Source organism: Hibiscus syriacus, unplaced genomic scaffold (genome assembly GCF_006381635.1).
Source record: "Hibiscus syriacus cultivar Baekdansim isolate YM2019G1 unplaced genomic scaffold, ASM638163v2 tig00000640_pilon, whole genome shotgun sequence".
Taxonomy (NCBI): domain Eukaryota; kingdom Viridiplantae; phylum Streptophyta; class Magnoliopsida; order Malvales; family Malvaceae; genus Hibiscus; species Hibiscus syriacus.
Genome location: NW_024061801.1, coordinates 58,135 through 70,833, shown reverse-complemented (window position 1 = coordinate 70,833; position 12,699 = coordinate 58,135). Strand labels below are relative to the sequence as shown.

Genomic DNA, 12,699 nt, shown 5'->3' with positions numbered 1-12,699 from the left:
AGAATTTGACGTGTTGAATTTCAACTGGTGCTGCTTACTTGTTATGCAATGCTCACAAAGGAAAGTGATACCTTTATTAAGCCTGGAAGTAGTTTTGCTCCACAGGACTTTCATTCATTGTTCTGACATGTGTCCAGTTTCTGATGCCATAGCTTTGCAGAATTTGAACTACATGAGGCAACAGCTTATGCTTCTAGCAAAGTCTCTCCTTCAACATGTACAAGTTTGCAGCTATCTTTTCGCCTTTCAGCACCACAAACGCTCCACGGAAGACCTTCATGATTCATTTTCGTGTTTCAATCTTGCTTGCATTATTATCCACAATCGTAGGATAATAAATTTTTCTTCAGGCCTTTCACGTGTCGCACATCTCGAACAACTTTAATTGTTCCATCATACATCTTCAATTTGATGGTTCCCACGCCAATGATCTCTAAGGCATGATCATTGCAACTATACACAGATCCTCCGAGACGATTCATACTGATGGAACCATTCTCTTCTTGAGGTCATGTGATATGTTGCTCCTGAATCAACGAGCCATATATCTGCAAATTTTTTCTGCCTTCCCGGTGGTTGACGCTTCACAGCATATAGCTCTCCATCATCTGAAGTTTTTGCGGTATTGCCTTGTGGATTGGAGTTTTTATTTAGACTCCAACAATCCTTCTTCAAGTGACCTTCTTTCCACAGTTGTAGCACTTTAAATCTTCTTGCTTCTCGACTTCGATCTACCATGTTTGTGACTGCTGCTTTGGCCACGTTCTGTTGATCTCCCTCTCATCGTTGTCATCGTTGTAACGCTTCTGCTTGTTGCAGATTTATTGTTTGTCTTCTTTGTTCTTGCGCCGATTTCTTCTTGTAGAACAGCAGCTGCAACGTCATCGAAGACTAGACTGATGACATTATGTTTGTCAAGTGACGATGAGTTGATCATATGAATCCGGTAGACTTTGAAGTAGAAGTTCTGCACGTTCTTGTTCTCCTATTTTACAGCTTAAAGATGTAGCTGAGAAAATAAAGTTCATGTATTTAAGTACTCCCGTCACTGAACTAGATTCTGGCATACGAAGAGTGTACAATTTCTCTTAAGGAAAATTTATTGTGCGCGATGTGACCTCGTACAGTTTGGTGAGATGATCTCATATCTCCTTAGCTGTCTTTTTCTCTTCGATGCTTACAATACTTCATCTACTAATGCTAGATGAAAGTTTGTCATAGCATTCCGTCCATTCGATCCATTTGTTGTCATCTGTGAAATCCACCGGCATTTCACTGATAGCTGCTAGACAACCGTCTTTCCTCAAGATGGCCTTCATCTTCAATTTCCACAATGAGAAATTTCTCCCATTGAATTTTTCAATATCAAATTTCGTTGTCATATCTTCTTTTAAGGATAGCTCCCATTATTTCACTATCGTTAATAGTTCTCTGGAACCTTCAAAGAATGGGTAATACCTTCTTATTTTCTTATGTTGGATGATCCACCTTTTGGTGGCAACTACAAAGACAATAAACAGATATTACAAACTCAAATCTAACTCTGATACCAATTGTTGCGGAAGACTGCTATCGGATAGAGCAAAAAATGCAACTGATAATTTGAGAAATAAAAATTAAAGATAAAAGAGACACAAATTTACGTTAAAATCCCTAAATTTTATAGGGTAAAAATCACGGGCAACGGTAAGAATTTCACTATGAGAAAATAGGAATTACAACCTCTTTCGATCTACCAAGGAGAAAACAATGATAATTCTCTCTTGATAAAAAGGAGAAAACAACTCTCAAGAAACTCTCTAAATTCTCTCTAGTATTGGAAGAAAGCTAGAATGTTTTGGGATGATATTGAAGCTAAATGAGTTAGGGTATTTATAGTTGAAACTTAAGGACTATTTTATATACCCTTAAATTAATTACTAGATATGATTTTATCATAAAATAAAATATATATTTTCTACACCTTTCGGTGCTGACAAAGCATTGAATAATTTTCGGTGCCATGTGGACCCATGTGCACGTTTTTCAAGAGAAGTTACCTTTACTCTTCATATATTTAGCGGTAATAAATATTTCATGTACCTTATCCATCCACAATAACACAATAGCAAGCAACCCTAAACCGTCTTGAAGCCATTTTAAGATTTGTGTCAGCTGAATTTATATAAAAGAATTTTAGTTCATGCAAAATCATCTTGTAAGGGAGAGTTTTTTGTTCGATTTCATCCTCAAATTGGAGTGGTCGGAGCAACGTGGACTGTGAATAATTGTAGTATAAATTGAAAGAGAAGTTGAGGGGATTCAAAATTAAATCGATATACTGCCTATAATTAAGATTTAAAGGTCAAATTAAAAATTATTTATTTTTATTAACATGTCATGATATAACGAGGGAGTTGCCAGTTCATTGATAAAGGTAATAGATCAGTAATGGAAGTGATTAAAATATACATTTTTAATTTCAGTGATTAAATTAAAATAGCGAAAATAAAAGTGACCTCCATTGTAGTTTTACCCTAAAAAATTTAAAGCCCATTTTATGCTTCCAACACCTTATTAAATCCTTAATTATTACCGCCTAATCACAAGTACGAAACGGGAAAAACGACCGAACTAAACCGACGCCGTTCTCTTACAAAGTTTGATTAAGTGTCTAAAATCTGTCTTGTCTGTTTTTAATTACAGAAAACGAACCCCAACACCTACAACCGTTCAAAACGAACTCAACACTTTCGCTTTCACTCTAAAAAAAATCTCTGCTTTCTTCTGCTCTGTGGGTTACAGCAACTGATACTCTTATCTCGAGACTTGGAATCTCGAGATGGAAGGAGTGGGCTCCACCAGGCTTGGCCGGCTCATCTCGTTACGGTGGTTCGACGGCGGTGTTCAATGGTCCGGTAGGAAGTGGAAGAAGAAGTGGGTTCCGTTTCGCCTTCATCCACCGCTAAACACTCCCAGTCCACTGGGCACGGTTCCGCCGCTTCCAGCATCTACTCTGTAGGTGGACCCCACTTTCCTTTGCTAATTCCGGTCCTCCGCCGCCGACGGCGAGGACGAGGAGCAGCCCCCAAAGCGCAAGTTCCGCTACCCTGTAAGTCTAAATATACGTGTGTCCCTTTATATGCATACAAGTATACGTATGTGTCCTTTTTTCTAGTGGTTTTAGGCTTCTAGCTTAGGGTTTTTGCTCACTGTTATTTTCAGTCTCATAATCTTGACTAATCTGGAGCTAAACCATTAACACCTGTTTTCCCAGATTGTCATGGATTCAAGAAATCAAGAATAATTATTCCAAAAAAGGGGGAAATAATAAGACTGAATTTCCAATATTTTATAGTTAAAAATGGGTTTTTCTTTCCATTAGTTTTGTTTATTTGCTTGAATATTTACCTATTTTACAAAAAAAAGTGTTTTAATGATCATAAAAATGGTTGTTGATTCTCATTTTTGCAGGTTGCCGTGTTAGAGGATGAGCGTAAAGGCGGCTGCGAAACAGGTGAAAATGAAGCTAAGACAGATGGTAATAAGACCGAGCAATCCACAGAGTGGTTGTCTTCTAAGACCAATATCGTGTTTAAACATGAATGCTCTTTTAAAGAAAGAAACTCAGGTAACACCTATAAGTTCTGTTTACTATTTATTGCATTTGTAAGTTAAAAAGCTGCAATATAACCCTTTGACTGTAAAAGGTAGCCTATCATGGCTTCAGGAAGGACATTGTTAAACGTTAGGACGTTCTGGGTTATTCGATGATGGCTTGCACCATAGTTGGTTCATATGTTTAAAGAAATGATCGAGTTTTGAAATTGTGTACATCATTTGCTCAAAGTTGAAGCCTGGATGAAAATTAGATTTTCCTGCTCTTTTTGTAGGATCCGAACATATAATTTGGACTTAGGTTTGTGTTTGAAAGGCCATGATGGCAGCCGCAATTCTGTAGGCGAGAGTGTCGATCGGAGAAGGCAGCAAGCTCGATGGGATTTTGGGCAGTCGGTTGATGTGTAAGTAGTTAAAAGGGAACATGGTTGATGTGCTGAAAAGAATCCACTAATTGGTCACTCCATGGTAATAATGGATCATATAGTGTAGTAGTAATAGTTGTTGGTACATACATATGCTCGATCGAATATGCAGTAGTAATAGTAACCGTATATATTCGAGTTTGCACCTTATCAAACTGTCACTGCATTATCATAATAGAAACCATGTGGATTATGCTAGCAATATTACCTAAAAACTTAGCCCTCCTGTGACATCTCCTATTGAGTATTGAAACACAGAGATTATCATTCAAAGATGGATCTTAACATGAAAAGTGAAAACCTCATTATGTATATGATTCTAATCACATAGGCAAAGTTTTGTGAAAATTTGCCTACCTAGCTTATCATCAAGCGGTAGTAGAGCCTTTGTTACTTGTGTTATTCTCTGCTGCATCATTATCCAACTCTCGAGTAACTCCGAGCTCAGCTGATCGGATAACTCGATCATGTAGCATAGCATGTATCCTGGCTGTAATAAAGATGGGAGACGAAACCAATTAGGCTGTTCAAACAGAACTGTGTAGTTAAACAAAAGAAAATTCGAGCTGGTAATAGTGATGTACTTTCATAATCTTCTTGGTTTTTATCACAATGCTTCACCTGGATTCGGATTCGAATATACTATAACAGACAACACGCAATTGGAACAGTTTCATAGAAATGATTAGAGAACAATGCTTTAAACACATGAGCGGTCCTGCCGGGAGGCTTAGAAATTAGAATTATCTGGTACTTGGAATGCTGCACTGGCATGTTTGAATCAAATGGTTCATTGGTAGGATCGAATTTTTCGTCTCCAAACTTTCTAAAATACCTGAAAGCAAAAGATTTCTAGCTGGTTTGTAGTGGTCATTGATATTTGAATAAATTTCTTGTCTTTTCCCACTGACATTTAAAACTAACGATTTGGGACGACGAAACGTTGATGGAGTACATTAAACCAACTGACCTAATACTGTTTTGCACGCGAGACAACCTTCTATAGTGATCATTTGTGAACGATTCCATTTCCTGCTATATTCTTTTTGAAGCATTTAAAGCAGCCGCCGCCATCCTCGTTTGCAGAAATTAAAGCAGCAGCCGCCCTTCCTCCGACAGAAACCTCCAATATTGATTAATATTGACTCTCCTGGATTTCATATTTCAATGTCAATTCATAAATTTGTTCATGCAAGCAACTCTTAACTTTTCTTTCTCAAAGGATTACGTGTATGTAAAATGAGTTAGTCAAAAGAAGAAAAGTTGATGAAAAATGGTGCATCACGTTTGATACGTGTTGCATGCTTACTTTCTATCCATGGAAAATGCTTAAAGCCACACGAAAGATTTTTCTGGGTTTTCTCTTACATTACAACGTCATGACTGCATGGATTCTTCAATCTCTAAAAAAAGTAACCTTTAAAGGTGTTTGAACGCAATTGGTCCTTTCCTTATACATGTCGGCACAACATGTTCATAAGTAAATACGAGTCATCATCATTGATAGATATTATGTTGGGATTTACCAAAAATTTATTTGATCTCGGACAAATGAAAAACATCAGTTTGCGAATTGAAGTACATGTTAGTGTCGTGAATCGTGATCATTGTTTTAAATACGATGCTTCTGTCACCTACTTTAAGCAACAATTTAAGTCTCAAGAAACTCCATCTGTTTCATTAATTTTCTCTGGTTCTTCACCAACTTCTTTGGTTCTTATGTACAAACCAGCAAATTTTGGATGAAGGCTTAAATTGGCAATTAAGGCAGTTTCGTTGTTGGTTATTGCTTATCTACTTGTGGAAATGCCAAGATAAGTGCAATGGTGCCTGCAGTTATCGTGTTCGGAGATTCGACGGTTGATCCAGGGAACAACAATCAGATATCCACTGTCTTAAAGAGCAATTTCGCACCCTACGGTCGGATTACTTTGTTGGTGGTCAGCCGACCAGACGTTTCTCCAATGGTAGGATTGCCACGGACTTCATTTTGGAAGCCTTCAGGATCAAGCCCGTCATACCTGCTTACTTGGATCCCAAGTATGACATAAGAGATTTTGCTACCGGGGTCTCGTTCGCTTCCGCTGGAACCGGGTACGATAATGCTACCTCCGATGTCCTGGTAAGTCGAGCGACGGCTCACCAATAGTTATACCATCTTACCGACAATTTGCGTCTCATTTTCTTGGCCTTGATTTGCAGTCAGTGATACCATTTTGGAAGGAAATGGAGTACTACAGAGATATCAGCAAGCTAAGAGGGTACCTAGGCAATGACAAAGCTAATCACCTTTTGAGTGAATCATTGCACCCTTTTAAGCATAGGAAGTTAGGAACCAATGACTTCCTAGAGAACTACTACATTTTCCGACCCGATCATCACAGTATCCGGTCGATAAATACGAGGATTTCCTGATAGGAATCGCCAGCAATTTAATCAGGAGCTCGGAAGGTAGCAATAACCGGCCTTGCTCCGATAGGATGTTTTCCGTTGGAAAGGACAACATGGCTAAAGTTTTCAACGTAAAGTTACAGGGGACCATCACAGAGATGAATCAGGAACTCGGTGGAATCCAAGTTGTGATGCTGAACATCTACGAAAAACTCTTGGAAATGATTCGTAATCCAACTCGGTTCGGTAAGCCATTGTAGGCCCCATCGTCGAGCGTTCGAGATGCATTTCCGACCCGCATGTGCCCTGGTGTGACTGTGTGAGCGCACATGCATTAAGACATGCGTTTTCAACATATTCGGTCACAACTGACGAAAATCTTTACAATAATGACAGGATTCGAGAATGCAGAACATCATGCTGTGGGACTGAATACTTCGAGATGAGTTACCTGTATGATAAAATGGTTTACATGTTCGGATGCAAATAAATACATATTCTGGCACTCGTTTCACCGGAGAAGACAAATCTCATTATCGCCGGCCACCTCGTCAAAACAGCCCTTGCCGTGTTCCGATGATCATTAAAAACCAAAAAAGAGACACCTGTTCATTGTTGCAGAACTAGCAGGACATACTATTATTCAATTGGTGGAAAGGGACCTCATGATAAGAAATATAAGCATTTTTTTACCTTTATTTCGCTCACTTGTATATTTTTATGCTTTAAGGATATATAAATTGAATTTGAATCTCCTTGTTCCAAGTATTCAAATTAATGGAAATTTCTTGATGATAACTCTGCAATTCTCCAAAATGAAAATGATGGCTTCTAGTACAAATAATTTGATTTCTAAATTAAGGTCACGATGACACAATAAAAGGATCCAAACCTGTCAATAACAGAAGGGTAAATATACATTTTTGGTACTTAAAATTAACTTTAAATACAATTTAATATTATTATTTTCCAATCAGGTTTGTATAACTTTAAGATTCAATTTGATACCTAAAATCTTTTGAGTCTAATTAAATACGTAAACATAATTTATTAATTCAAATTAGTATTCTAACTTCGCTGTATGGTACTTAATGGACTTATTTGGATTAATTTATACTATAAAACAAGTTTAAGTACCAATTTGAACACAAAAAATCAAATTCAATAATCAAATTAGACAAGCATAAGTTTGAGTGAAAAGTTAAATTAACTAAATGATAAAAATAAGGCTTAATAAGTGTCTAAACAATATTGTTTCTCATTTAGGTGTCTAAACCTTTTTTCGGACAATTCAAGTACCTATCGTTTTCGATGTTGCGAATATTAAATTCCTCCGTTAAGTGACAAGCGTTACGCTCAAGTATACACCGTAACAATTACAACACAAGTTCTAAGATATTTTTATTTCTGTCGCATTTTTACCGATAGTTTACAAGTCTCAGCATCAAACCCACAATATCTTTGATATAACAGCTTAATATAGAACATTGTTGTTTACCATTTCAAAGTCGAAATATTAAACATAAAACTCTCCAAGACTCCAGCTGAACATGAACAGCTCTAAAAGCTAACACAGATGTAATATTGCAACAAATTTGGATCAAGATTGATATTTAGAATCAAGATTTTTGGTGAGAATGCAGGATTTTATGTTATGGAACACTTAAAACTTGTAAGATATATCATATTTTCTCAAATTGGTCTATATCTATAATATGAAAATTTCAAACGTCAATATTCATCTAACACCTGATGTATATGCACAATATTAATCATTTTTAATCTCAACAAATCAATGTATATTAAATGAGGAAAAAAAACTTCAATTTTAGTTCATTTGAGATGTAACAATGGCAACACGTAATCTCACAATCTTATCATATATATTTTTTTATTAAAATATATGTTAAGGGTATATAGGTAAATGATTATAAATATATTTTTAAATTTTTTTTAAAATATCAGGGATTCCTACGGATATTTTTTGGGATCCCCACGGTTATTCACATGGGTATGGTTCGGTTATTCTCATGGTTTGAATATAGCAATCCACGTCCTCATCCCCATTTGAGTTTCAGGGATAAAATTTTCCCATTCTCATCCCCGTGGGCGAAGATTTCGATTATTCTTCATCCCCGTCGGTTCGGATCCCCACAGTTTTCGGTTTTCCCCCATCCGATTGCCACCCCTAGCGAACATGTTCGTTTATATGTTCATGAATGTATTCATGAACATGTTTATTTATATGTTCACAAAAGTGTTTATGAACAAGTTCGTTTAACGTTCATTAGTGTTCGTTTAGCATTTTTTTTGTGTTTGTTTATCGTTCGTTTATATTCGTTTTTAATTTCATTTGTAGGCTAAAAAATATTAAAATTACACCACTAGTGCCTAAACTTTTTAAAATTCATATTTTATAATGCAACTTTTATTATGTGTACTATTTAATCCTTATCTTCACCAATATTTAAAGTGTAAAAAAATAAAAGGAATAAGAGAATTTGGTAAACAAGTTTGTTCATTAACATAAATGAACGAGTTGATAAATGAACTCATAAACGAACTCATAAACGAGCTCATAAACGAACCGAACACACCTCTGTTCGTGTTCATTCATTTATTAAATGAACATAAATTTTTGTTCATGTTCGTTTATTTAACTTAACAAACGAACGTTATACGAACTGTTCATAAACAATTTACCAAACGTTTTGTTCATTTACACCCGTACTTGTATATTGGGTAGCATCGCAAGTGGGACAAGCTAACAAAAATATGGGACGCAAAGGGAGTTGTACAGCATGTGTCACAAACATGATGTTGGGTCTTTTGGTCCTAAGATCAAGTGGTCTTAATTTGGCAGAATCTGATTAAGCTTGTCGTTCACAGATCATCAAATGACAGCTCGGACAAAGGACTTAAAAATGGAAGGCTACTTATCCCAATCTATGGAGAAGATTCCATCAAATCTCTCAGCAAAATTTGGTCTATTTTTATTTTTAGTCGCTGCTATTTTGAAATTTAGAATTTAAACCTAATTTGATCTTCTACTTTTATAATACTATTAGTGGCTCCAAATTGATAAACACAATTGGTTTCTTCTGTTATAAGTCTGCTTGCTGAGAACTACTTTAAACAGTTGCCTGCTAGGAATTTTCCTCAATATCAAATTTGCACCCATTTGGGATCATTATTGTCCTGTTTTCTTAAGTGAATTTGTTCTCTCTTCATGTTCTTTGTATTATTGGGAAAAAGAAATATATACCATTCATCCAACTTCACCAAGGCCTTCATAAACCTTCTATTGGATGCATATATACTACTAATGAAGACCCAAATTTGGGTGCAGCCCATTTAGACACTGCATATGAAAAATAAACCAATAGTCACAGAAGATATGATTGGTGCAGCTGAAACAGCAGACACAGCGATACGATTGGTTTCCCAGTCTCCATTACCAACTTTTGCTCTTGCTTCAAGATTTCACCAATTTCTCTAGGGTTTCGTTCACCAATCAAAACTTTTGATTTGAAAACAAGAGAGAGAACATCAAAATGGAGGGGGGAAAATAAAATAAAAGGGAAAGGACAAGAAAATGGATGAATGCATTATGCATGAACCACCAAAGGCATATATGCCCATACCGGAAGCATCCTTGAAACATCTCGATCCTGAAAACATGTCATTATCGGTCAAAACCCGGTAAGAAACTTGTTTCAAAAACCAAAACCGAACACCGAACAGTGCCAATTGGAAACTTCCATGAAGTTAGATCAGATTTCAAGGTGCCTTCCAATGCAACCAAAGATGATTTAACAATCTACAATGATGTGCAGATGCAATGATCTTCATCTGTTTTTTTTTTTTTTTTGCTGTTGTTATATGGGATGCGAAGAGGATATGATTAAAGTTTTAAAATTGGGAAATTAAATTGATTCACGGCTAAGGTATGATAAATTCTGTCACAAGATAGATTTTATTGTAAAAATTCCATACATCTACCATATTTACTATCACCCATTAACAAATATGCGACATGTTGAAGATTCAACACAAGAGAGAAGGTTGAAGAACAAAAGCTGTTTCTTTTTTCCACAAGATAAAGGAATCAAACTAATCAAATGGAAACAAAAACAAAATGGGGGGAGACAAGAAACCTAAATACAGATCTGATAATAACTTAACAAGACATTATTTCATCATTATTATCTTCCTAACCACAACATTATCATCAATGAATGGCAAAATGGAAAAGCCTTTTCTTTCATCTCATTCATTTCTGCATATTTTAGCCTGTTCTTTTCTTCCTGAAGAGCAAATGAAAGCAAAGAAATGCAGGAAATGGTCGATGTAATCCATTTGTGGGGGGATATTATACAAAGAAAGATATATCAATAAGTTAAATGAGACTTGATAACATTACAAACCCTAAATCTTCTTCATATCATAATCATATTTCAAACAACAAAGATATCATCATTTGATAAAAATTAAAGGGTTCAAAGCTCATAATCGTAGAGGTTAAGACCATTTCATCTTAACCATGTCTCATGTTTTTTCCTTTTTTTTCTTCGCTTAAAAAAGAGCTAAATTTTAAAAAAAGAGAAGATTCAATAATCGACCATCGTTGCCGTCGTCGATTCATCACTGCCACCGTGTTCAGAGACAGAGAGCGGTACACTGGGGATCATCGTCTTCATCCAACGGCGTAAAATTAAGATCGAAAGGCAAAGTTTTCCTGCACGAAGAAGAGGCGATATCTCCGTCGTCGACAACCGATGACGATGAATCACAGTCACTTTGACAATCCTCCGGCACCACCGGCGGCGTCCTTGGATGGTATTTCTTAGTTGAAACCACCGCAAAATCCGTCGATTTGTGAGGCGGAGGTTGAGCCGGTCTCGGTCCACTAAACGACTCCACCGTGCTACTCATGCCACTCCTCGTCGGTCTCTGCGGATTCACTTCGTGCTCGTGAAAATTACCCATCAGATATAATCGGTGCTGGTCGATAAACCCATCGTTGCTGTGATGATGACTCGTATCGAAAGGAAAAGCCGGTAGATTTGAAGAATTTAAGGGAAAATTTGTTTTTGCTTTGGGTCCACGGAGTGACCTCGCCGCCGCATCGTAAGCCCGAGCAGCATCCTCGGCCGAGTCGAAGGTCCCTAACCATACTCTGGTCTTCCTCCAAGGGTCCCGAATCTCGGCCGCAAATCTGCCCCATGGTCTTTTTCTCACACCTCTGTATCTCGGCTCTTTAAAAGATCCGCTGGGTTGTAGTGCCGGTTTCGTAGCCACGGCGTTTGCTGCGGCCGCAGCGGCACCTCTACCTCTTCTCATCGGAAAAATATTTTTTTAGAAAAAAAAAACTTTAGGATCACCCAATCCCTTCAAAAGGGTAATACAAAATCAGATTTAAGGATTAAAAAGATTGAAAGAATAGTAATAATATTTATAACAATCAAAAGGGGTTGATGAGAAGATCACAAGATTAACCCGAAAAAAATTAAAAAAGAAAGAAGCAAACTGAACAAATCAACCCACCCAAAACCAACCTATTTATGAATCCACAAACAGAAACCAGGAGAGATTGAATATAAAAGGGGAGAGAAAACAAAGGAAATGGGAACAAGGAAAGAAGGAAGATTGAAATGGCAAGGAAAGGGAAAGCTAAACAGAGGAAGAAGACGATTGGTGGGCAAAGAACTGGATGGCACCAGAAGAGAGGCCCTTTCTCTTCTACACACAAAATAAAATTAAAAAAATAAATTTTTATTTTCTTTATTTTTCAAAAAAATAAATTAATTTTCTTTTGGGAATTGAGTTTTTTTTTTTTCTCTTTCTTTTTTATGGCTTAAATGATTTTCCTTTCTACCTTCTCTTGCCCCCACATGCCGACTCCCTTCATTTATTTTTCTGGTTTAATTTTAGTATTAGTCCTTCCACTATGCTTGACGTTAAGATTTAATTCTTTATTTTTCTAAGGGCATCAATTGATCCGTATTTATAACACAACTACACACTAAAATTACAACAAATCTAATTTTAATCTTATTAAGAGGGAAAGGAAAATAGAGGATTTTAAGAGAAGAAAAAGTACTTTTAATAGGTCTAAATCCAATTCTTTAAAAAATATAAAAAAATAATCATGAACAATTTTATCAATCGATTAAATACAACTACTCATTATGTGAATTTTCATGATCATATAAAAACATTGTTGTTAATTTTCATACATACGTTTATGAAGTTATTAAAAATAATATTTATATATGTCGATTCG

The 12,699-nt window shown here is 36.3% G+C and overlaps 1 protein-coding gene and 1 pseudogene across 1 annotated transcript; one reads left to right on the top strand and one right to left on the bottom strand.

Annotated features, from left to right (window-relative positions):
• Window positions 1-2,821: 2,821 nt before the first annotated feature.
• On the top strand, window positions 2,822-6,993 carry LOC120208959 (annotated as a pseudogene).
• Window positions 6,994-10,943: 3,950 nt separating this feature from the next.
• LOC120208978 (ethylene-responsive transcription factor 3-like) lies at window positions 10,944-11,917 on the bottom strand. Its single transcript, XM_039208084.1, has one exon. It carries the CDS (start codon window positions 11,754-11,756, stop codon window positions 11,073-11,075), a length of 684 nt encoding a protein of 227 aa, XP_039064015.1. The 5' UTR covers window positions 11,757-11,917; the 3' UTR covers window positions 10,944-11,072.
• Window positions 11,918-12,699: the final 782 nt, after the last annotated feature.